Source organism: Accipiter gentilis, chromosome 23 (assembly GCF_929443795.1).
Source record: "Accipiter gentilis chromosome 23, bAccGen1.1, whole genome shotgun sequence".
In the NCBI taxonomy this organism is placed as follows: domain Eukaryota; kingdom Metazoa; phylum Chordata; class Aves; order Accipitriformes; family Accipitridae; genus Astur; species Astur gentilis.
In genome coordinates this window covers 16809714-16836507 of record NC_064902.1, presented here as the reverse complement: position 1 = coordinate 16836507, position 26794 = coordinate 16809714, and the positions used below count along the sequence as shown (strand labels likewise).

General features: G+C 39.6%; 1 protein-coding gene across 7 annotated transcripts in view; it reads right to left on the bottom strand.

Annotated features, from left to right (window-relative positions):
- ATXN7 (ataxin 7) overlaps window positions 1-26794 on the bottom strand; it is a 91664-nt gene that overhangs the window by 5112 nt on the left and 59758 nt on the right. For all 7 annotated transcript variants that reach the window (XM_049826090.1, XM_049826094.1, XM_049826088.1 and 4 more), the window contains 7 exons: window positions 7125-7377; window positions 6178-6440; window positions 5309-5391; window positions 3246-3511; window positions 2633-2831; window positions 1638-1759; window positions 394-1354 (listed from right to left, as the gene is read on the bottom strand). In XM_049826090.1, the coding sequence (XP_049682047.1) occupies window positions 394-1354; window positions 1638-1759; window positions 2633-2831; window positions 3246-3511; window positions 5309-5391; window positions 6178-6440; window positions 7125-7377 (2147 nt within the window). The remainder of the gene's footprint in view (window positions 1-393; window positions 1355-1637; window positions 1760-2632; window positions 2832-3245; window positions 3512-5308; window positions 5392-6177; window positions 6441-7124; window positions 7378-26794) is intronic.

The following is a 26794-nucleotide window of genomic DNA, read 5'->3' as shown; positions in this document are numbered from 1 at the left end:
AGAATGTTTATTACTGACACAGAAACAAGAAGTCAGGCTGAGACATGCAGCTCAGTTTCCTGGATGGCTGGCAAGATTTACTTTTAAAAATATTTTTTTTTAAAGTGTGAGGACTGAATTTCATCTGAGAGCAATTCACAGGCAACATCTAAGGAACTTGGAATGTCATATTTAAGGTTACTTTAAAAAAAAAAAAGCTACACGTTATGAGAGAGTTTATAAAAATCTTGTGTAAATGTACTATTAAAACACTGAATAGTGGACAAATAAGAGAATTATCTTTTACTTGAATAAGATCTGGAGTTGGCTAGCTAATGATTAAGAGAACACATGTAATACAAGCATGTGAAGAGGCATGTTCATATTGGCTTAGTTGGAGACAAAATTTCATACCTGATGAAAAAGAGAATTGTTCATCAGTCCTTGCGTCCCTGGGATTGCACCAGTGTGTTTTGCATGAACATTGTTCACCGATGTCAATTTGGCAACTTTGTTTGATTTGCTGCTGCTGCTGCTGCTGCTGTTTATGCTGCTTGAACCAGGTGAGCACTTTCTTTTCTTTCCTATTAATTTGTCAAGGGAAGTATGCGAATGTGAAAAACTGCTGTGTGAATTTACAGTCAGCTCGCTGGACTGATGAACAAACGGCCCCAAGGAGAGTGTGGAGTCGCTGCTGTTCATCATCACACTCATTCTCTTTATCGATTCTGCAGGGCTTCCAGTCGGAGGACCCCTCCCTGATTGGTCATGTTTGAGGCTAACAGAGTTAGCTTTGCTAGTCATACAGTTGAGGCCAACGCTGTGGGACGAAGCTGTCACCGATGGATGATAGGAGGTCCCAGAGTTTCCAGAGTTAACCACACAGTTTTTTCTGAAGGACTCTGTGGAATGAGAAGGTGCTAGCAGTGCGGAACTGTTTTTACGCTTCTTTCCTGAGCCGCTGCTGCTACTGACGCTGCCGGTACTGTTACAGGTGCCACTGCCAGCAGAAGATTCCTTAGGTTTAAAAGATTTGCTGGATTTCATTTTTTGAGGTTTGCTGGGCATAGGTGAAGGTACAGAGGAAAGCACTGTAGGTGTTGAAGGGGATGAAGACACTTGTCTTGATTGCATACTGCAGACAGGATCCACTGCACCCAAAGTAGCAGGATTGGCATTTAGTGTCGTTCCATGTGATGGTACCGATTTATTATTCAGAGACACACAGGAAGGAGATACCAATGCTGGCGATGACATAACCGTGGTGGGTAAGAGGAAACCTGCTGCACTGACACCGAACTGTGAAGCAGGCGTCGAGTTTGTCCGATGTGGTGCACGAATTGATGCTGTGTTACTAGATGCTGGAGGAATTTTCCTGCAGGTGAACAGAAAAACAAATAAAAACCTACGTACCTACCATTCTTCAGAATAATATCCAGCCTAATAATGCTACATTGAAGTGATTGTATCTCGAGGTTGATTAATGCCACTAAATATTTTATTAAATTGTTAGTTGTTGCAAAACCCGTAAATCACAGACTATCAACTTGTGATCCAATTAACCTGAACACACAACTACTGTTCTTTAACTAGAACCACAGGCTTCATGTATTTCTACAAATACCAAGAAGAATAAGAACTCTTTTGCTTCTACTCACTTCCACATCTGTGAATTAAGATGCTTCTCCAACATGAAGTCAAGTGCACATCGAATATGGTTCCACCGCTTGTCAAACACGTAATAACCTCTTCCAATTTGCCGACTACCAAATGTGCAAAACTGAAAAGACAGATTTTTATTGGTGTTTTCTACTTTCATTAACAACTCTCTCAATAAAAATGCACTTGTTTATAAATAAATATTGCTAAATGAATATGCTTTTAGATGTTGAAATCAAGGATAAAAAAATATAAATTAGAATTTTTATTTCTCTGGTATAACAACTATTTTAAATTTTTGGCCTTGGTATATTGGGATCATCTTCTTTCCATCTGATACTCCCATACGTATGCCCAAAAGCAGCAGTCAAACTTCAGTCCCTCTGATTAAACAGGGAAAGACAGTAGTGTGTGTTTGTGTGTGTGTATAAAAACCATAACAGAAATATGTAACATCTACTTCTGAGGAGCTATCAACTATCTGCTCAGTCTGGTTTTTAAAAAAAGTAGATAAGATGATATACAGGCTAGGCAATAAAAGTTGTGCTTTTAGTTACTCACTAGCTTTTGTCAAGAATTAAATATTAGAACAACACATTACTGCTACCTTTACTGTGATGACTGGTACCTTGAGTAAAAAAGGGGGGGGCAGGGTCCAATAACAACATCTCACCAAAAAGGCACTGTTTACATGTCCTTATTCTAAAACCGCAGCCCTTTAGAGCAGTTGCCAATTTCGCCTTCAGTATTTTGGCATTTTGATTTCTATTGGATTGGGGAAGTGAGCTCCAAACATATTTCTTTAGCACGTTTAATTTGCAACTACAGTTAAACCTTCACGGCCTAGTAGGCAACAAAATAATTTTCTTAAGTTCTAAGAAAAAAAATAAAAATCACATACCCAATAGAAAACCACCCTTAAAGCCCCCAAAGTAATTTGTTTACAAGTTCAGAGCCAGCGAGAGACCAAGGTTAACTTTTACTTAAAACGTACAGCGGCTGGTTGAGGATGATGACCTGAATAATGACAATCCAGTTTTTCAACAGGCTCTTCTTTTTCGTCACATTCTCCCTCATCACTGGATAACCGAGATGCTGGCTCAGCTGCAGGCAAGGGAGGGTGTGGGGACTCGTGGACAGAAGGAGACTCGCTAGGGGCATTTCCACTGTGCTGGGCTGGACAGCCTGGAGGCCTGGGCAAAGCAAGCAGTAAAGGTGTTATCGAACTAAGTCTAGTTAAAATTTACAAGCTTAAGTACTTACTATTACTGACAGAAGGAAATCTACATTAACAGACTTCCGATATTTCCCATAGTCTCATAACACATGTACTGAGAGGAAGAACAGGAGGTATGGTACCCCTGGAAAAGCTGCATTGCCCAATCATTGCTGAACTGCTTTCAGTGATGCAAGTCGACTTTTACTATTTCAAACACCAAACCCTCCTCGCTAGGAGTTACAGCTCAGCATGTAATTGCTACTTGCAGTCACCAGGCCTAGAGCAATAATACTGCCCAGTCCAACAGATCGATATCGTTCTTTCAAAATCCACCTGATGAAGCTGCCAGTATTCATTTCATACCATAGATCTGCAGATTCTTCCTTACCTTGGAAGACTGGGGGGGTGAGGTTTGGGTTTATTAGGTAATAAAGGCTTTGATTCTGTAAGAGTAACTCCATGAGAATTTTGGTGCAGCTCCTGGGAAGTTTTAGTAGGTGAGGGATGTGGTTCCCTGAGAGGGGGCATCTGCTGATGATGATCCGAATGTCGAAGAAGTTCCTTTTCCCTGGTTTTGCTTTTGTGCTCAGCTAGTAACAAATCGAATCGTTTTCTTCGACCCTGTACAGCCCTCCGCTGGGTTAAGGAATGTGTCTGCAAAACCATGAATAAATCATTAATCCTAGGGTATTAGATTTGTGGAAATCAAACACTCAAAACATGTGTCCAGAGCTCTAAAACAGAGAAAATCATCACACTGATGGTTTAGTAAACAGATGGAAGAATGACTTGGAAAAACTTTAACATTGGTTGGTGGATGGTTATATCCCTGTCTGATACAAAATAAAAAAAACCCAGAAATTGAATAAAAGCCTGCTTTCAAATTTCTTTTAAAAAAAAAGAAACTGCCAAATTTCTTATAAGGTTAAGCCTAGAATTGAAAAATCTTTTTTACATTGGTATTTTAACTGCCAACTAGCGCACAACCAAAAATACTAAATATTTACTTTCACTTATGAAAATATTTAATAAAATGTTTAAAATCAGACTTTTGATGCACACATTAAATATATTTCTAAAAATACTTTGCTTCCTTCTATATACTAATATATTCCTTGAAAATACCTATTTGATTACATTAGTTAAGGAATGCAAAAAAAAAACCAAAAACAAAAACAACAAAAAAAACCCAGCAGAATCCAGAGTCAGACAGAACTCAAGGTCCTTTGAGTGTCCCGAATGCTACACGTAGCAAGATACATATGTGTATATATGGCACAAATTCTAGGTAAAGTGAAATAGATGGAAGTTATTTTTCTGAACTGTTAAAGTCACATACAACAATACCTTTTTTTCATATGGCATAAAAGGTTTGATCGGGTTTATTTTAGTAGGTAAAAATTATTATCACATAATTCAGACACAAATAGCAATTCCAAAAAGTTTTTTATGAGTAGGTATAATACAAGGAATTGCTGAGAAATGTTTTTACTTTCTCTTTTACACTTTTGATTTGCCTACTTCTCTCATAAAATCTTGAAGCTCTTCCGTCCTCTATTAGCAAAACAATTGCCTCCCCCCCTGTAATTCCAAAAGGGCAATGTGTTCAAGTTCAGTTCCTCTGGGTCATTAGTACCAGTTTCACTTACCTTTGTTCTGTAGGTGGTTTATTTACCAGATGCTTCCCCTACTGACAGTTTAGCTGCTTTGCAGGAAAGTAGCTGAATATTACACAATTGCAGGGGATCCGGATTTTTGGTTCCTCTATCACTATCACAAGTGATCCTCTATCACAAAGTGATACCCCTCTGTCCCCCAATATTTTTGGGCCAAAGGACACATTTCATCTGACTGAAAGTTTTTATGGATTGTTTCATTTAGTGTTTGACCTCTAGGCATACATACTCTGCGGCTTTTTCAGAAGACTCATTTCTGAGTTGGCTGTAGTTGTACATCAAGCAGCACTAGCATTTACACAAATAATCTGCTAAGTAACTGCTGCAGACTCTGCTGGGGGGAAAGGGGAGGGTGTGAGAGGGGAGGAGCTCGATTTATTTAAATCCTGCATAAACAAATAATACTTTAAATGCTTATGAGGAATTTTAAAATTCATGATCTATGACCCAAAGGTTATCCCCCAAAGAAGAACACGCTGGCCCCCTACTACCTACATGTGGAGTAACATAATCTGTCCCACGTCAACACCAATGTTTAAAGGGTTTATACAAAAATAAAAATCTCCAGGTTACTTTAAGAAATATGGTTTTGAATAAATAATTAACTGAACTTTGAAAACAATTCCTTCTTGGTTCTGGGCAATATGTTTTGAGAGGTACCATTTACAGCAGTAGTTACTGATGGCAAAAGTTTGTAATTTTCTGTTTTCTGTCATATTCCTCAGGAAATTAAATTAAAACTTTACATAATCTTATTCTGATTAAGATATCCTACCTTGCATGTCAAAGACCTAGTACAAGGTTTCCTGGTTTCCACATCAATGACACCACAGTATATATCAGGATCAAATTCTCTCTCTGTCAAAGGTACACAGTATTGAAAAGTTATCAAAAGACATTTTGAAATACTAACATTTATTTTCATTATAAAAATTAACCATACTGGAAACTGTTTTCATATGTAACACCAGCAAAGGTATAAATAAAAATACACAATAAAATTGTACATATAAAATCTGCTACACTCTCAGCAATTTTATGGTGTGCTGAAATACAGATCTCAAGTCTACAAACAGAATGGAGAAATTTACAGCTGTAAGGGACCCCAAAGCAGGAGTAAATCTTGTATGTTAGGATTAGAGGTCACCACCAATATGAACTGTGACAAACAAATGGTGGTTTTTTGGTGTTGGTTTTGGTGTTAAGAACTTTTCTACCATTCTACTAACACTCAAAGTTACCATGTTTAAAAAGTGTGAAGAACAGACTGGGTTTACATTTCTGAGTTTGAGGTGCTAGTTGTTCCATTTTCTATGTACGTTTGGACCTTCCATATAGAAAGAAGGAAAAGAAAATCTTTGAAGATAGTAAAAGAGCATAACTTTAAAACTGTAAGAACTGACAGGCCTCTCAGGTCTGTATGGTTTCCGAAAGCAATAGCTACATGTCAAGTTGTTTGCATCTTTAAGAGCATGTCAAGTTATAGATCTAAATTCTAATATATAAAACATACCTAATTACAAGTTACAGTGTTATAGAAGTGTTTAATTTACTTCTGATACTTATTTTTATATATTCTATTTATGTATTTCTATAGATACACTCCTAAGAGGAATACAGCAAGTAATAATTAAGAACAATTACCTGACAATCTTTTATGTAAAAATTTCCTATTATTTGTATTTTCTTCAGGTTTCTTTTCCAAAAATGGAGGCACAGAGAGAAGACCTTTACCATTCAGTATCTGTCCAGGGGAAGGCAAGGGTGGCTTTGGTATTGAGGGACAATTAAGGCCAGTCTTTATTGAGGAACTCACAGTAGTAGAACAAGTTGGACCAACAGCAGCTTTCAGTTGGGCACCATCTATCTTTGGATGAATCTTTTCCACTTTGACAGATGGAGTCATACTATTATTTATGAAAAACAGGGGGGGGGGAGAATTGAAAATTATAGTCATAAATCATAAAAAGTACTTAAAATATGTTATCACTCAACAAAACTCTGATCTATTCACAATGCAAATGTAGACCTGCCTCCTTTATTACCAGTTTTCTTATTCTTTTTTAATTTTCACATCTTTTACGATGTCCATAATCTCTTCTGTCCTTTTTTCCCCATTTCCTTTTAAGTATTTCAGCAAGTCATCAGGGAGTTCAGAAACTGTTATTTGGATTCACAGATACAGTGTATCACCAAAGCAATTGGAATGGGCCTGTTACATCCAGTGAGAAATTCCCCATTCTGCGACAGTAAATGATATTCTCAGTTCTGCAATCTCACACATGCAGGTCAAAAATCACCTGAATCAGAGCTAAAACTCCCTTATGAGCAAAGTATGCAGATTAGATCAAAGAATTACGAGTCCTTAGTAAAATGACCTTTATTTATAGTTATTTAAGACGCAGCTTTTCTTGTTCAACATAGTCGTGTATTTTCTATAACCTTAGACTAGGCTGCTAGATAAGATCTGGAGGAGTTCAAAGTCATTATCTCTTAAACCAAAAACCTTCTGAAACAAAAGGAAATTCTATTGATATAACAGTGTCTATGCAACTATTAACATTTAATTCTCTGTCAAAAAGCATACTCACATTTTATCATGGGGAACTTTGCTATGCTGTACCGAATGCATTAACCTGTTGTTTCCGCTGATCTGCAGCTTGTCTTTGGGTGATTTCAACAACTTGGAATTTGATGATGATGCACTAGTACCTCCACTGGATGAACGATTGCTCCCACTTCCACTGCTACCTTTGTTTTTTGAAGGGAAAGATGAAATGAGGGAAAATACTGAAGAGGAGGGAGGAGTCAAAGGCGGCTTGCTGGAGGAGCTGTGTCTTCTTTCTGAAACGGAGGGGGAAAAAAAGGGGGGGGTTTAAGCTCCCATAAAGAAACAATTCTTAAATATTTCATGTTGTCATTTACTCCATTAACATTTTTCCTTTACTGGCTTGGGAGGTCCCCTGCCACACACAGAGCACAGAGGATTCAAGCCTCACTGCAGTCCATGAGGCTCCACTCATTGCGGGTCCCCAGTCAGTTATGGGAATCTCTTTTAACTTTGGGAGCTACATTCCTCAGCCACTAAAGCTTAGCTTTTAATAACACTCCCCGCTCTCTCTCCATCTTAAAGAACAAGAAAGTGAGAATCAAACCTAGACCTCAGACACACAAAGCAGAGAGACACCCATCCTGAGGCCAAGCAAGCTTAAGTATCAGATTTCCTCAAAGGATAACAATTATCTCTAGGTATGTCCCCTAACGGTCAAAATTACATCGGAGCCAACATTTTAACTTTCACTCCATGACAACCTTTTGGTATGGTCTACTTCAGTGTGGAACAACCCTGAGAACAGCAGCTCAAGTATTGACCTACATTGGGTTTTGGGCTGTTGTGGCTTTTTTTTGTTTTGTTTTCCTCTTATTAACCCTACTAATTTTTTTCATAGTATGACCAGTTTAGGGAGGATTTCTATTTAGGAACAACATCAAAAGGAGCAACAGATATTATTCCAAAAAAAAAAAATAAAATCTGAACATTTGAATTAAGAGCAGCCAGGTTCCATCAATGAATGTGTTGGAAAAGAAATTATTTAATCAACATTAAACCATTAACATTAATATATTGCTAGCAGCATTTCGGTTAAAATGGTGTATATTATAAAGGTAGTTCTTTGGAACAATGAATTCCCAGACACAACACACCTGATAGCTTCAAGGAGTACCCAGCTCTGCCTACACATGGACATGTTAATTGACCATTTGCTGGACTGATACTGGGACACCTGTGATTCCTCGATGACCTGGGTAATCAACACCTGCTTAAGAGGCATGCCTGGCAATCAAGCATATGCAAACCACAGATCTAAGAGAGAACCAAGAATTAACAGGTCCACCAAGGGGGTGGAAAGGCACCTTTCTCTTTGGCAGTGGTAACACCTCTTTCTCAGTCAAGCATTGTTAAAGGTCCCCAAATCCACCACTAATCAATCCCAGGATCAGTTTACAAATTTTGACTTAAGTTTAATTAAGCTGTGAAAGAAGCAGGCTACTCATTAAGTTACAACTACAGCCAAGAGTGAAAGTCAAGTCCAGTGCAACCTGTATGGAAGTCCATAATGCTCTGGAAAATGTAAATTAATACATCTGTGTTCTGCTTATACGACCTATTTTCCCCCCAATCCTAAATACAGCAGTCATATGCCACTCGGATGATGACCAACGAGGACTCCATTCGTAGCTGGAAGCCATCAACAAGACAGCACCAACCCAGCACCAGTGTGGTCAGGCACATCACCCGCTGCACGGCTCCTGCCAGAAAGACTGTAAGAGAGTGCAACAGCAATAACCAGGGGCAAAAAGTTAAGCCGCTCCAGCAGTGCAAGAGGAAGACATAGGAGTCTAACATCTGGCAAGCTACTTTCTTACAAGGGTGGGGAAGCAGCATTTCAAATACGTTCATTAGCTCAGGAGAAAAAAAACACACACGCACAAAAAAAAAAACCCAACCCCCCCCAAACCCAATGCATAGACCTTAGTCTAGGAAAGTCCAGTCAATAATTATCTCTGAGACTGAGCCAAGTGACATGTGTTTCTCTGCTTAACTGATTAAAATGGGTGCAAATCACCTAACAAACCTTCTGCAAGAGAGTCGTCACTTAATTAGTATTCACCAAAAAGCTCTGAGAGGTCAGGTGAAATGCTCAACAGAAATATGTAACAAATGCCACAATTTATCACCCATCTTAAACAACTGCTTTAAAATTATAGTATTTAGAGCAACTAGTTATCTGTGATGTTCAAAATCATCTACTTAGTTTTCTAGAACCAGATGCCATTGAAGAGTTTGTAGTGAAGTATGTTGGCATATCTATGTTCTAATAAATGGCTGTGCTTCTAATATGACATACTGCTTATTGCCAAATGTCTTTTTATAGCAATGGCAAGAATCCCTGAGCAGCTCCGATAAGTTACTATTTGAGGGCCATTAGTTCAGCAATGCTACACCCTGTGAGATTACTCTGTGAGATAATGAGAAAAATGGCTCAATACTCTTCCACCTCCTGTATATTTAGAAAATTCAAAGTCCAAGTTCTTATCACAGTTACAAATAATCTCCAATAAACCAGTGGGTGACTAATGCAATCTTTGGGAGTTTGTTTTGATTTTTTTAATATTTTTTTAAAAGAAAAGAGAGTGTTACTTCCTTGGAGAAACCTGGCAGATGAGAAGAGAAAGGAACTAGAATAAGATCGAGTACCTCCTTGTGTCTCATCATTAGGAATAAACTAGACAAAATATTAACTTTAACTGATAATGATACTGTTCTCGTAATAAACTGATGTTATTGGCTACTATTTGCATGAATGTTTCATAGCACCAGTCTCAAACAAGTGAGTTAATATAAAAAGAAAGTGTTTTAAACTGCTGATAATAAAAAAAAAAATAGACCTAAGAGACAGATGTATAATTTTGAACACACACACAGGCACACACACAAAAAAAAGCCAAAGGAACTTTTTCAAGAATTTTGGGACAATTTCTGAAAGACATAACTTTGTAAATATGTGAAACCTTCACTCACTCCTTCCATATGTAACCATGACTTGTGCAGTTTATTAACAAAATGAGAAGACTTTTCAGGTAATTTTTTCATAACCTGCCTGGACCTGTTTCATGTTGACTTACGTCTAAGTAGATGTAGGGCTGCTAGTAGGATTTGCTTATATTTAACATTTCAGTCTTTTTGTAAAATTCATGTTTTTAAGTGAAATCTGCTTGAGATCTGTTTTGTAAACCATCTGAATACTACTGATGTCTTGTCTTATTGGAGAAAGATAGTATTATTTTTGAAACCAGACATGTTTTAAGCATGGCATACCTGATCTAATGAATGTATTTATTGACAGACTGACATAGTCTTTTAATGGAAAAATTACTATACAAACTGTCACTGAATAATAAGGACCACCATGCCTAATGCTAAGCACATTATAATGATAAATTCTACTAATCATCTGCCAATCTAATACAGTTCCCATTTGCCATTAACTCTGACTCAGACTGAAAACATTTAAAAATATAATTATCTCCAGGTGTTCAGTTTTCAAATTTTAAAAGTTAGCACTCGCATCCCCTCCCTTCACATAACTATTGAAACAAAAACAATTTTTTTAATGTCATGATTGCTTTTACAACACATCAAAGTGATATTTTGAATACTGCGCCTGTATAACATGGTTCTAAACTCTAAAATTTGTGACGAGGATTTGGGGAAGCGTGAGGGCTGGTTTTTAACTATCAGAAATGTGCAAGTTTGGGCTTTGGACAAAGAACCTGAAAGTCTTCCTTGATCCCACAGCACTGGGTAGAATCTGCCCTAAAATGAAAGCTGCATTCAACACTAAACCTTAACAGAGAAGATCCTCCCCTAACTATCTTGGCATTTATATAACATATTTGTGACCCTAAGGAGAAGGGCTGTACAGAGAGTTTGAAAGCTGTGAAAAAAGATGGCATCCCAGTAAAGGCTGTCTCTGCTCGGTGATAGGGCTATCTGTTAACTAACAGTTTGGAAAAATGTGGTGATAAGTTTGTGTGCTACTGGACTTACAGCTGAGCAAGAATGATATATGCATACTGCCAAGCATACAGGACTTCCAGATAAAAATGGATTTTGAAAACTTAAATCTCTTCAAAAGCTTTTAATAAATGAAATAAAACACCAACATTATTAAACAGCTTCACTTGGCCCTTAGTCTGGCTGTCAGTTTTCTTGGGTTTAAAATCTTATTTTCCATTGTATATTTCCTACTAAACATGTATTAATTTCTGACAAAAGTAACCTGGAAGAGAAAGAAAAAGGGGGGGGAGGCAGGGGGAGGAAAGAGCTTCTCATCATGTTTTGCCACTACTTCTTATTCTTCCAATGGGTAAACACTTAGACGTACTGTGATCTATAACTTTATTTCTACATTAAAATAAAAGAAGATACCCTTTTACAGAGAAAAATATTGTGCTTGTCATAAAATGCTACTTTCTTTGCTCTACGCTTAACAAGAAAAACAATTAAGAGTAACAATACCTTTAAAATTTTTCAAAATGTTCCTCCCAGGTCTAGTTCCCAAAATCTAGGAAGTGTTTTTTGCTGCTGTTCATTGTCTCTGGGCACCAATTAATAGCTTTGGGCAGCAAATACAAGATGTACAGATCAAATTTCATAAACCCATTTTTTATACTGACTTCTTAAGTACGGGGCAAAAAGTCAAACTGACCTGTGTCGGTGCTAGCAGAGCCATCATAAAAAATGATGCACACTCATTCAAACACACACAAGTTTAGTTCAGTGAAGCGTGTTGCAACTTCAGTTAACATTCAGAAAGACAGTTTTAACATAGGTTAGCCTAGGTGTAAGAGTATCATTTAGACTATAGAATTAAATGTGTATATTGAAACAAAGCATAAAGGTAACTTTATGTTAAGTAATTACTATCCCATTTATCTGTCACACCTAAAGTATAAGCATGATAAAAGTGCAACTTAAAGCAAACTTATCTTTTTTTCCATCATACTGAGCTACTGTTTGACTTGTCATTTGAGAAATTATTTAGTACTGCCATCTTAAAACAAACATCTTTTACCTGAGAATAAAATTTATTTTCTGAGAGTATGACTATTACATTTCTAGAGGAATTGTGCAGACCTCATTTACTTGATCTTCTAATTGCTCTAGAAGGATCAGATCCATGACATGACAGGAGAGCACAGACTGGGACACTGCTACGGAAGGGCACCTCACCACAGCTCCAGATTTTAGTCAGCAACCAATTAAAATCCCTTTTGCAGCTCTGCCCCAAATGCCTCTATTGGGCTCTGATCCACCATCACTCTGACCTCACCATGACAAAGAAAAAAGAAAAAAAAGATAAAAATTAGATCCATCAGGATTTTGCAGGGGAAACTCAGGAGCTAAAACAATCACGGGCATAGCAAGCAAATTACTCTTCTTTTGATGCCACCATGGCAGGGTGCAGCTGCTTGGGAGCAATCGCCTGTGCGGGATCTTGATCTGCTGCTCACTCACTTATTGATGCTTCATTATCCCACTCTAATCACGGGGCCTAGATACCAAGGATTCTGCCTTAATCTTCCACTGATGTCCCTTTAATCATCCCATCAGTTCTGTTTGCACTGTAAATCAGGATGAGGTCACTCCACCTTCCATTGTGTGGTGTTTAAACTTACACTCTTAGCTGAACAGACAGCATCTAAACAAAGTTCTATTTTTCACTCCAGCAAGAAAGTTACAGAAAAGAATATTTATGGAGTCCAAGCTATCAGTATGACAGACTGCCAAGGCTTGATTGGCACTAGTACAATCTGTCAAGTCTCTAGAGAGAATTCTTCTTACTATTTCATAAAAAAAAAAACATTGCTTTGCAACTGGCAGCTGATATTATTGTTTATCACTCAGTGTTAGCAAAACCACGAAGAGAATCTGACTGATACTCATGTATGCTTATGGCACTCCATTCACAGAAAAATAACTTCAGCAGAAGAGAAAGAAAAAAAGGAAAGGAAGTATATAATTTATATTGCAGCATACAAAATGCAAGTGAGGGTGGCACATACATAAACATTACATTGGTTTATGTACTTACATCACTTACCACAATGGTCTTCCTTATCTTGATCAGAGTTCGTCCATAATATAAATAATTAGTAATAGGTATAAACTATTTACCTGAGAAATAGTTTTATATACTATCTTTTATACAGACTATGGCCAAGTTAGCAACCTTATGTCCTGCGCTTCCTCACTTTAAAAACATTCAGCACAATTGCAGGACAGAATGTTTCTATTGCCTGTGTAGATACCACCATATGAAGAGGCAGCTGAGCTACAAGGATAAAACTTTACTTAAAATGTGTCTCTTCTCAAAAATCCATTAAGATGCAATACCTAGCCAGTTTTGAAGAGTATATTTTAAAACCCACAGTTTACCTCCACGATTTGATATGTTAACAGGTTTGTTTTGCTTAGCAGAGATTTAAAACATGCTGGTTTATATGTTTTTACATTACACCTTCACCACATACATCCTACAGCGTTGTCCAAAGACAGTGTTATGTTTACATTGAGATGGTTAATGCCCAAGAAGATAAAATCACCTTCTTAGAGCCAAAAGATAGAATTCAAGTTGGAGCCACACATTACAGAGCAAAACCTAACTACAGAGATCAGCAATTTTTAAAATTCCCTTTAAAATGTTCTTTCATATTAAAGCAATTTGTGGAGGCTTCAGCTTGGTAAGTGCCATGAAACATCTACACTCTCCCACAAGAACTCAGAAAATTATCTTCCTCTGAGAAAACCCTTTGTTGAAGCCAACCGACAAATAAAGCAAATACATCAAGACCTTTCGAATTGCTGATTGGGTATGCTCCAACATTGTATGTCAGTTCCTAGGATGTTTTTACTTCTCAAATGAGGACTGTATCACCACTAAGTTTTACGTGTCATCTGTTTTCAGCATCTTTGTTTAACTGCAGCATTGATGCATTTACTTCCCACTCTGCTGTCCAGCACTGCTCGTCAGGGCATCCCATTGTTCCAGGTACAAATTACTGCACCATTCCCTTGTCAATCACCTCCAAAACACACACTACAAGTCTCCCTAAAAAGCATATAAAATCTGGCTATGCTTTAACTTGGGTGCACTGATTTCTTACGAAAAATCATAATTAGAGAACACTTTTCTTTTTTTTTAAGATACACTTTGGTTACAAATGCTCAATTTAGAACCCAAAGCTCTCATATACAAATATTCATGTTTCAGGGTATCATTCCGGTTCCAAAATCCCTCCATAGTAATTCACACTGATTTAAGACATGTAAATAAAACATATCTGAATGTTTATGATGGTCCAGCACAATTAACTAATCTTCCTCATGAAATCCACGCTTCAATGCAACCAAAAGCCACTGATTGTTTTGAATGATGTGTTTGTAACAGCTACTTTAACTGAAAGTTTCATGTAACCTACTTCCTACCACTCCAGACATCCTAGACTGACAGATTTTAGCTCAGCTTTCACTTTGGTTTGTTTTTAAAAGCAGGTTTACCAGAGCACTTAGCATAGGAAACACGAACAAAGTCGGGAATTGGAAAACATCCTCTGAGAAGTATTCTGGCTTTTGTCTTCCCCAGCCTCACTGCGTCGCATTAGGTGTGCCACTTCAACCCTCTGAAGTTTCCCAACATTTAAATTTAGATATTTGCAAATTATTTACTCAACTCCCAAGAGGTGTTATGACAGTTAGTTAGTTAACCACACCCTTTGAACAGAAACAGAACACAAACGTTAGCTATTATTTTGTTCATTTCATTACAGTAGTTACAGAGAAGCACTGGCTACTTCTAAAACTGTAAAACCAATTACTCGACTTCTGATTTCTAAATACATATGTTTATAATTTTTCTAGAGATTTACTTTTGAGAACTGAAATCCACTCAAGTGATCACTGTGCAGAATGCATTAGATAAAGGAGCGTGAAATTCTGCATAAGCAGGGTCACAGTTTTCTTGCTGCCATTGAAGAAAACAGAAGGAGGAGTGGAAGAAGATAATTTTCACTAATAAGATTCTGAATGCCAGCTTCAATACTTTAAAACCATATTTCAAAAACAAGACGATCCTGTGACTATAATTTAGGGTATTTAAATGACGCTCTTAAAAATGGTACAACTACAGCGTAGCCAGGATGGTCTTGTAATTCTCTAATAGCACAACACTAACTGGGCAGGAATGGCCATCTCCACTATGATAAGTGCTGCAAAACAGCCCCAAACCCAGCACACCTCCCCTGATCTCCAAGATTACTACCACAGAGACGAGAGCAAGGAACAGATTGCAAACGGTTATTAAGAACATAGCAAAAAATAGCAACGCTAAAATGTTTTTAAATAAATAACCTTCCAATACATCCCTTTCTCCACTGCTGCCTCTCAACAACTGTCTGTACATTACTAAAGCTAGTTTTTCCATTTTTCCGTATTTGTTACTAATCCTTTCAAAACCCCTTGTATTCAGCGCACACGAGTTCTGTAATCAATTTCTACAGGATTTAAAATTCCTCTTTAAAATACACAGGGTTTGCCCCCGAGAGATGTAAAATAACCTTTGAAGCATCAGCCAATACATACTGCCATCCCAAGCCTGCGGACAGACTAGGGTTTTACTGTGTCGTGCAGTGGCAAACTGGAATTAGGGACGCTCCCGTCAGGTTTGTTTCAGCTATTCAGAGTCCCATGGAGACCAGTAAAACCCTCAAGAGCAACGTGGGAAAACTGATAGAGGCAGGACATCAAATTATTCATGGAGCAGAACCACAAGCAAAATGAAGCCAGGGAGACTGTTGGGAGGTCCCCCTTCATCACCCTGAGAAGGTTGTTTTCCCCATCCTTCTTCATCCCCCTCCTTGCTCAGGTAAACCCAAACACAAGGGCTTTAACATCTCAAAAAGGCTCTGGCATAAAATCCAAGATCAAACTTCTGGTACGCTTTCCCAACCAACTTGCCAAGAGGTGGCAGAAAGGACAGATTTCTCTCCTGGGAACTGGCCCTGGCCCTTTCAGTCAGTAGCTGTCTTGTAAATCTGTCAAACGCTGGAATATAGACATTGCAAAGTTATTACAGAAGGACACTAGAGTGTCTTAGATGGTAATCGGGCCATGGAGAGATTATAATGTCCACATTATGAGCACTAATCTCTGTGTAGCCTGTTGATGACATGACAATACCTGCACTGTCTGATTAAAAAGCAGGTATTGAATAAATAATTCTCTTGCTATTAAAAAAAAAAAATATGTTATTGGGAATAAACTTCAGAAAAGCCACAGTGATAATAAACAAAAGCATCAAACAGGCAAAGGTAACCAGTACAGAACAGCAGCATGCCAAGATGCAATACGGGTCAGCTTCCTCAAAAATACAGCCGGAAACTGTTGGCTCATATATGCTTACCCTGAATGATATTAAAGAAAAGCTTCAGTTTTTCAAAACAAGTGTAAAGCAAATTAATAATAATAATAAAAAAACCATTATTCTGAAGTTTAATAAAAAGTTGAGTAAACAGAAGTTTAATAAAGGACTGTGTGTTGAGAGCACAGGAATAGAGAATTAAAGGAAGAACCACCACCTGATTTCTGATTTTCTCTCTCTGCTCATTTTCTACCCAGAAACCAGGTTTACACCTTTAACACCATGTTCTTTCCCTTCAGCATTAACAACACTCCTTACAAGACCTTATCACATAATATTATAATATTGTGTAATGTGTTCAGATGAGTTCACATATCCAAATGCCTGTCTAGGTTTCATCTTGCTAATGCTTCTATTCACACCACAATCAGGAATTTTAATGTTTTCCCCTGTAGCTATTTCTTTACATGTAGCAAACTTTAATCGTTGTACGTTGACTGTCAGACTCAGCTCTGCTACAAAAAAATATGCTGACATTGAAAACTTGCTTAAAAGCTGTTAGTGAGCCAAAACACAAAAGGGGTTACAGGCTAACTGATAAAGTTCTGGAGGTGGGAGGAAAAAAAAAAAAAAAAAAAAAAAAAGCGCCTTGAAATGGAAAGCTCTCCTTGTGAAAGAGATCAAGAAGAGTAAATTGACTTTGTTTTGAGCAGGGGAATAAGAGAAAATATCACAGGATATACACAAAAATAGCTGTGACAGCTAAGTAAATCACATTCTTTGATTTTGTCATTAAGAAACTACACGATAAAAAGACATCGAGCACAAATATTTCTCTTACATACTGCATGACTAACTAGTGACATCCACTGCCACACGACATGAAAACTTTGTAAGATATTAAAAAAAAACAAAAAAACAACCCACATGTACATGGCTACTTAGAACTAGCCAACTACAACAGCCCCTCCTCTCTCCGAGGTGTTGCTGCTTCACAGCGGAGACGAGGCAACGCTGACCGATGGAGCTGAGAAGGAAGCTCCCGCCGCTATCTCTGTCGCTATCTCTGTCGTTACCCATCTCTCACCTCTCTCCCGGTGTACAGCACCGACCACGCACACCCTATGGACGCGACAACTCATCCGCTTCCCTAAGGCAAACGGGACAAAAGTGTCACTGAGGCTCTATACTTATGGGCAGCATCCGCTTGCAGGTAAACCTTGCAGAGAAATGCGAACGGTATGAGGGATCCAGGCTGGGGTTCTGCCCGCGTGGCTAACACCCCATTTTCTGTTCTGAGGTTTAAACACAAAATTTTTAACTTTTTCAAGATGGAAAAGGAAGATGGGAAGCAAACTTGTGGTAGGGTGAATTGCAGTATATTTAAAAGATGTTTCAACAGCCAAATAACTTTCTAAATTTTGAAATCTCTTGGAACATAAATACTCAATTTGCAACACCAATGGAAAACAGAGAATAAATAATTTAGTTTCTTGTTTTAAGTCAGATCCTTACATTATCTTACCCTGATTTAACATTTTTAGGCATTAGTCATTTTTCAATTATAAAAAAGGATCACTATAGCTTATTTCATTAACACTAGTCAATCAAAATTGGTGTGAAACAACCGTTTTCATGTTTAAAACCACTGACCACGTTAACGATACACTAATTAAAATTTTACTGCAGCATTAGCACAGCAAAGTCTCAGAGAAATAACTAATATAGTCAAACGAGGGCACGAACCTACCGTGCTTGCACAATAATGTCTTTCAAATTAAATAAGCCAGCCCTTTCACATTTCACTTTGAAAGAATGGAGCAATGCTGTAATTAGGATGCACTACCTAAAATGTTTGTGCAAGTTTAACCTTTTAAATAAAAACACAACTGCACTTGACACATCCAGGCTGCGCCTGCGTTTTCCGTTTCCTCCACAGCCAAGATATAACGGCACAGACCATCCTGCCCGCAGCCAGCCATCCGCAGAGCCGTAACAAGGAATATATCTGCCCTCTGATTTATAAATTACACGGATGAGCGCACCTAGGAAAACAAGCTAAAACGAACACGCTCTTAATGGTTTCTTTCTGTAATTAACACTTTGATTAACAGCTGCCAATTTACCTAGAGGCCCAACAGCACTGCAGTCGGCTGTCGACGCTTTTATTGCTATTTTCTCCCCTTGCACTCTCCCCACCGGAGCTGTGGCTTCAGAGCGCTTTTGGGGGATTTTCAAGTTTCTGCGGGGAAACGAACAGGGAGCCGGGGCCGCCCCCCACATCCCCCCGGTCGGGTACTCCTACAGCCGGCCCTGCAGCTCCGAGGAAAAGCGGCAGAAAAGCGGCAGCTCCCAGCGCGGGCCTCGGCAGGGGCCGCGGTGGTGGCAGGGCGCGGAGCGGAGCTCATCGTTTTGCCCCCGTTCGGAGCGAGCCCGCCGCCCGCTGGCTTCTGGAGCCAGGCCGGACTGCTCTGGTGACATTTCGGACGGGCTCACGCGGGCCGCTCGCAGCGTTAATCCCTCGCCATGAGTTTATCTGTGTTGCTCGGCGAACTCCGCCGAGGCCCTGCGACACCCGTGGGCGCCGCCGCGGTCCATGCCAGGCCGCCTCGACGCGGGGGCTCCGGGCCGGCCTCTGGCACCCTGCGGCAAACGGCTGCCCCCGGGGCCTCGGGCCGGCCGCAGCTCTGCCTACAAGCCTGCTGACGACGACGGGCTCCGGAGCCGCGGAGGTGGCGTCGGCGCCGGTCAGATACGGCCATGACAGAAAGCCACGTGGATAGAGGCTAATCCCCGCGGCGAGCTGCCGGGCCCGTGCCGGTGGCACCTGGAGGGTTCCTCCAGCGAATGTGGCGGTCGCCCACCGCCCCACGGTGGGACAGTTCCCCTGCGGCTGCATCGCCCAGTCTGGAGGCACCAGTATCCCCAGAGCTGCAGCTCCTTGGGCTGTCGGTGGCCAGGGGGGGGTGGCCCCTGCCACCCCAGCACCGCACCCGAGGACACTCCGGTGAGCTTCTCCGGCAGCAAAAATTCACTCTGGTATTTACTGTTCTGAACTTCCAGGTAGGTCTCGACATCCTACATTTCCAGACTCTGAGGTCTGAACATCAAGGTCTGATTCCCACCCAAAGTCAGCGCATGGATACCAAAAATCTAATTTTTACCAAATTACCAATTTCTGGACCATTTCCTAGGTAATCACGCATAAGAATTACAGTGTATCTGCTGATAAAAAAAGAACAGGAAGAAACAGCTTGTGGCTTTTGCTCGTTTTAAATTACCATAATCAAAGCTGAAATTTCTGGTCTTTCCTCACTTATCGAATTACTCCCCAATTCATCTTTGAAACCAAGCAAATCACTTTTTCCACTAAAATAAACAGTTTGCCAAGAGGAAAGGCAGTTGGCTTGTACAAACACCTTTGTGTATTAGTATCGATGTGCTAGCATATTACTTTCTCTTCATTAAGAAGGGTTAAACAGAAGCAGGGAGCACCATTTCAGCAGACTGGGTTTTGTTTGGCTTGTTTTTTTCAAGTAACATACAGAAACCAGGAGACTACTGTTTCCACTAGCAAGCTTAAAAATGAATACTAAATCCTAAACCACAAATGCTCGATACTAACCTTCCCATGTCTATGCACTCAGAATATGAAACAGCAATCAGCTCTTTTGCTCTGAATTTCAAGAGAAGTTGACAGCTCAAGTCACCTACCCATTAATTGTTACGGACAACTCAGGAATACGAAGACATTTCCTTGATTATGCTGTTTTTAAAACACAACTCCTTCCATTGCTAAAATTAGTACCAGAGGCATGCATGTTTTTGGAGGAGTTGTTTCTACTGTATGCTCTTCTACTTGACACCCATAATTAAAACTGGGTAAGTCTCCAACAGATTTTAGTGGTTCACAAAATTCTTGACTTTAAACTACTATGTGGGGAACGAGCACTGATGTATTTGTTGTCTTAAAAACTAGAATTTATCCTTCTTTAGTCTTTGATTTGGCCTACTCTCATTCTAGGACCAAGAGGGCAAGTAACTTCTGTTTTGTTGCTTGTTCCACAAATAAACTGACCAAGACCAGGCACTTCAGTTCCCACATGGAACAATACAGAAAGCTGTCTTCCTTCTGAGTAAGAGTGAGGACAAAGAACCCAACCAGTAAGAAACCCCAGCAGCTGGGCATCAAGGCAGGAGCTGGAATGGAAAGGAGAGGCATGACGGTACATTCACACAGGGGGAAAATGACAACAGCCCACAGGAAGGCACACAATGGCAGAGAGAGAATGCAATGGGATTTTATGCTTGCTTATGTTATAGTAGTAGCATATATGCCAACTGTCTCAATCTGTGCGTTTGTTTTTATTTACTATTTTCCAGCGACTAAAGGCTTCTAAGTAACTTTATACAGTCAACATTCATGGGGTTTCACCTTGAAAGGGATTGTGCATGTGCCACAGTTAAAATCACATGCTGCAAGTGTACTCTGACAAATACAGAAGTAGTTTTACTTAATGCAGTAAAAACAACCCATTATATAAGGCAATGAAATGATGAAATTCTTTTCCTGGGACTAAATATCACAAGAGGTTTTAAGTTTTATTTTCTATCAACACTACTTAAAGTCATTTTAAAAAAAAAATCCCCAAAACACTAACATCGTTAGATTCAATATAAACACTTACACCATCAGTTAATACCCGAGTTCAGAGGCCTAAAATTAGCCTTGCAAGCTGTGATAATACTTTGTGCAGATACATACACAAAGGGACATACACCTGCGCACACTGCCCGCTCCCAGGGAACAAGGCTGGAGTAACGACACTCCTGCTCTAACATCAGAAGGACAGTGCAGGCAGGCCAGAAGGGAGAGAAGCAGTTCGATGTGAATCACTGCAGAGAACCTAATTTCCAGATCTTTGGTGTTGCCAGATCATCCAAGAAAGAAACCTTGAATTGTGTTGAAACCATTGCAATGGAAGAAAGTTTGCTTCCTGCTACTCAAGAGAACGTAAAGAAGGGCATCAACCCTGTCCTTTCTTTGTTTTCCTCACTGAACACATGTAACATGAAAAGATACTTACACCATTTGTGATGCTACCACTATGCACACACATACAGTAGCTCCCTAGTATGAATGAGTACTGCAGAATGTTAAGAAATGGGGGGGATCACTGTACAACCTGAAGTATTCTGCATATTTTGTATTGCCAAGAAAATTCTTAAGATTGGCTAGAGAATTTTTAATCTTTTACTTACATTATACTTTCTTGTCTGGTTTTGTGAAGTGAGATAAATGCAGCTCTACCATGCCTCCTTCCACTTGTCTAAATTTTAGTATTAGTACAGAACTTCTGTATTTTGTAATTAGGTTCATTTTAAGAAAACTGAAGAGCTGGATTTGAGCTGGTGTGCCCTCGCAACCCCCGGCTGAGAAAGGTTCTAAAGATACAGGGGTTTATCATTAGCCTTAAAATCAGGATTCAGACAGCAAAGGTGGGACCTCTCAGTGCTCTTACACAAGGAAGGCAGGAAGATCTTCATTGGCCGATCATCATGTGCACACTCCAGCCTAGCTCTGGCATGCATATATCTTATTAAACTGGAAGGCAAATTAAAAAAGGCAAAACATGACACGAAACCTGAAGCTCTGTACGTGCACAGAGCAGGAGGTGTTGCAACAGGAGGGAGAGAGATGGCAAAACACACAGGACAAAGCCACAGATGACCAGGCTTCATTATCTCCACTGCACATGAAATAACTCATTTATCCTTTCTCAAAATTCAGCAATCTCAGGCACCAATTTCACAATCACTTCAAGCTGGCTGGCACGAGCTAATACTGCCACAGCAAAAAGCGTTCCTGCCCTCTCCCCCAATCCTGACCGCTCAGTTCAAGCCTTCGCACCATCTGCTCTCTCTGTAACAAAGAGCAAACCCATCCGTCCAAAGACCTGACAGTCTCACAAACCACATGCCTTCTTGTGCCAAAGCTAGCAATTAACAGAGCGAGGACTAGCAAGAATTAAAGCGTGACTTGATCCCAGGGAACAGGCTGGAGGCCTACGCAACTGGGGATGACAAAGAACGGGGTTGTGAGCTGCAGTAATGATTAGTCTGCCACTTCCTAGAAGTTTTGAGGGGTACGTAAGAAAATTTAGACTTCCATGGAATTTCATCTGATTGATATCAACACTGCATAAGCTGGGCTTGCTTATACTGCAGCCTGCTTATGTTTACATTTAGTACTGTCCAAGATGGTCTTGTTGTAAATATTATGCTTTAAAGGAATTGTTTGGTTACTGGCTACTATTATTATTCTTCCTGGAAGGAAGAGAATGATGGGCTTTGAGTCAACACCAAACTTCTCAAAGCCGATCAATTGAGAACTCCAGTGTGGTTACTCGGAAAACCGACTTTGCTGCTATGAGGGGTGCACAGAAAGAACCCCGCAATGTGCTATGTGACACTACGAAACCAGCCTTAGTGCAGGGAGCAGCAAAACTGTATAAAAAGTAGTGCCACTGACTTGTATTTAAGGCCTTGGGTGTCTTTTTTACCGAAGCTGGAAACGAGTGCTCTGAAGTACCATCATGAATTAAATTCCCAGAACCTCCAGAACCACAGGGCAATGGATTTCAAAATCAGTGGATTTTTTTTTCTCTAGCAGCTGCCACTTTGGAGAGTGTCTTATGTGTTGCAAAAAACACAAATATATCAGGCAAGACTTCTGGTTTTGGTGTTTCCTTTTCCAAGTGGGCATGCTTAGAAGTTCCTCTGGTTTCAGAAGAGTGGAGCAAGCCCAATGACTGAGTACAGAGGAACAACTTGACGGGCTTGTTGGTGCACATTCAAGTGACTGCATTTTATGCTTTAGTATCAACTCCACTTACACAATGTGCTTGTTTATACCAGAAATACAAAATATAACTGCTACCCATATAGCACATGTGTACACACAGAGTGCAAAGGTGTCTATATAGACTTATGCCATTTTCAGGGACTTAAAAACAGAAAAAGACATTTAAGTACATTAGATTTCAAGCGTGCAGCCACAGCTATTGTGGACCACTGCCACCTGGACAACTGTAGCAGGGCAGAGGAAACACCAAGCAGCCCAGGAGCTCATCAGGGCTTTCAGCACGTCCTAACTATCTGCCAAGCCTCCAGCCTCCCTGGGTACATTCTTGTGATCACAAAGGTGATAGGTATGGTTCTAAAGGTCAGTACTCATCCTCATTCTGAACACTGACTGATCTCATGGGGGCTTGGGCTGAGAAAGGAACTGGTCACTACCAAATTTAAGTGACATTAGCTGTCATTCTCAATGCATGACAATCAAGATGTGAGCACCAAGTCTCGCAATATGACACACATATATAAGTTTCCATAATTTCTACGGCTATCAAAGCAGTCACAGGTATTTTTAGAAGCTGGCTGGTGGATAGCTTTGTGACCCACATGATGACCTTTGGTCAAAGAGTACCTGGCACTATAACGGGGAAGGGACTGAACTGCAGCAGTTTAAAAACCTTTCCTTTGACCTTAGAGGCCAGGAGAGGGCCAACATGGCATGCTTCCAGGCATATACATGGTTATATGTGGCTTGTCAGAGGCTGTAAGCCAAAATGAAACTGAAGAAAATGAGTGCTAGCTAGGCCCATGCCAATGATGAGAAGGGTCAGAGCCTTACAAAGTACTGTAAGGCTTCTCATTATGATCTAGAAAAGTGAAAAAAACATGAAAACAATTACTTCACTAAGTCTACCCTAAAACAGCAGAACATCAAAATACTTAGCCTACACACTCAAATGAAGACTTCAGCCACATAGTAACAAAGGAGACACAGCCAATTTTCCTCTTAGCAAGGAGAGGAGCCATGAATTCCATATGATTATCTATGGACAGTAGTGAATAGCTCTTAAAACTATCAAAGTATAACACACAAAACTTCTGATCAGCTCAAGTCCAGCTCTGGAAATAATCCACAAACATCTGAAAATTTCAGGCTCAAAGGTAGAAGGGCACACTGAAAGGGGTACACCTTCCACCTAACCCACAGAATTAGCCACAACGCACCACAGAAACTAGGGCTTTTCCTACCACCAGACACGACAAACAGGTTCTTTGCAGCCAGCGGGGTCACACATAGAGGACATGGCACAATACTTCTGCCTGGTGGAGGAAGAAAATCTTATGGGGTAAAAACATAAGAAGGTGATCAGGCTAAAAGAAGAGGCCTCCTTTCAAAAAGCTACTCTATATAGAATTGTGAGTTAAAGATTTTCTGACAACCTTGCCAAACAATGAGGAAAAACTCAGTTATGTAGGAACTGCTTCAACTCTCCAGGAGCCTGGTCTAATTGCATCCTTTACAAAGCAGTGTAAAGAGTGAGAGTTTCATACCAACATGGGCAACTCATTATCTGGGGAACAGAGGACAGAAAAGAGAACAAGAATCTCTTGATGATGGCTCTTCTTTCTCTAATACAACCTGGGGAAACAGAATGTAATTGCAATCTTGGCAGCCAGCAGTGCTCTCAGACGTTGCAGAACTTGTATGAGGCAGCAGAATAGGCAAAGTTTATCTGGAGTTTACATATTAGACACACTGATAGCTTTTTCTCCTACATCACTTTGCTGTTGTTCAAAGAATTAACCTGTTGCCCTGCTGCATGACAAACTGGAGGAACATCTACATAAATTATAGAGTAAAAATATTGATTTTCTATACAAACACTACTTTATGGTTTTGTTTCATCAATAGCAGATAATGGGGTTTGGAAGTATTTTGGATGTTAGTGCCCAAGATAGCTGATGAAGGCCTATTTAGTCAATAATAGTATCACAGACTTATGTAAAATTTCTTATCATATTTATCTGTTTGTTATTTTCTACATTTTTAAAATATATTTGTAACTGTTTTCTAGTTTCACACTGTTATGGAGCTCTTACAAAGCTGGGTACTGCAAGAGCTAATCCAAGACTGCTATTGAAAAGCTGTTTGAATCTTTCTTATGGGTAGACACAACAGAACATTTAGGAATATGAATTGACTTCAAGGCCATTTACATTGCTTGGACATAGTTATTTAGTGCTAAACTGAATTAAGCCTAACAAGGAGCTTAAAAAGTTGGCATTAATTGTGCTCTTTTGAAAGTGAATTTCAGCCTGCAATTTTTTTCTTATTATGTAAATCACATGGTTATCGATTGCTATTCATCAGTAAACTTACAGGTTTCATTGTATACAAAGTGTTATACACTCCCTCTTCTGGCAATATCTTAGAAAACACACGTTTCTAGACTTTATGCGTATCATGTTAGATTTTAAGAGTATCATATTGCATGGAAGAAAAAAAACAAAACAAAGCAGTATCATGTCTATGCCTGCAAGTTTGTTTTTAAAAAGCCAGCAAACTGTTGAGCAAAAATGAGTAAATAAGTAACAGGTGGAAATTACTTGACATAATGCCAAGTAAACTAGGTATCAGCTACTTTGTAGCTGTGCCTAAAAACAAAATGTTATTGATTTCTTTTAATTTGGCATAAGAATAATATTGTCTCAAGTTTTTCCAAAAGCACAATACTCACGCACCTGGTTACCGTTTGGTGCACTACTGCTCTAGGTGAGAATATAGCTTTCAAAATGCTGCCTACCTTTCCTGAGGCAGCAGATGAAGAAGTTCCTACAAAACACCACTTTTATGTAGGTCCAGCATGGATAACTTTCTTCTGTCTAGTACACTACCTCCTTTTCTCTCCACTTGTAGAGAACTGGTGGGCATTCCTCTTACTGCAAAGGCTGCCGAAAGCTACACGTACAGCCTACTCTCTAAAAGAATAGTATTTAGAATACAGAAAAAGAGAATTTTAAAGAAATGTAAGTAGTCTAGCAAGAAACAGTAAGAGGGATGTATAAGAAAACAAAATAAGATGACCTACTAATAAGTGCACATGCATGCACATATTCATCTCTTTCCCTGGTGGTCAGTGCCCGATAAAGCCAGGAGAGGTGTCTCAAGTAGGACACACTGCTGTTCCCCCCAACCCTCCACCAAAATGTGCAAAATCCAGGAACATCATGTTGTTACACAAACCACACTAGCAGCATTGCAGCCAAAACACTAGAGAGGAAGAATTAGTGAAAAAGCGTTTGTCTGTTTTGCCCTGTTAAATGTCTCCTCCTTTCTTCTACTTTTCCCCCCTCTGCAGAGTAATAAAACCAGCACCGTACCTACTTCGTTCTCCCACCTACAAGGTCATTTTCTCCTA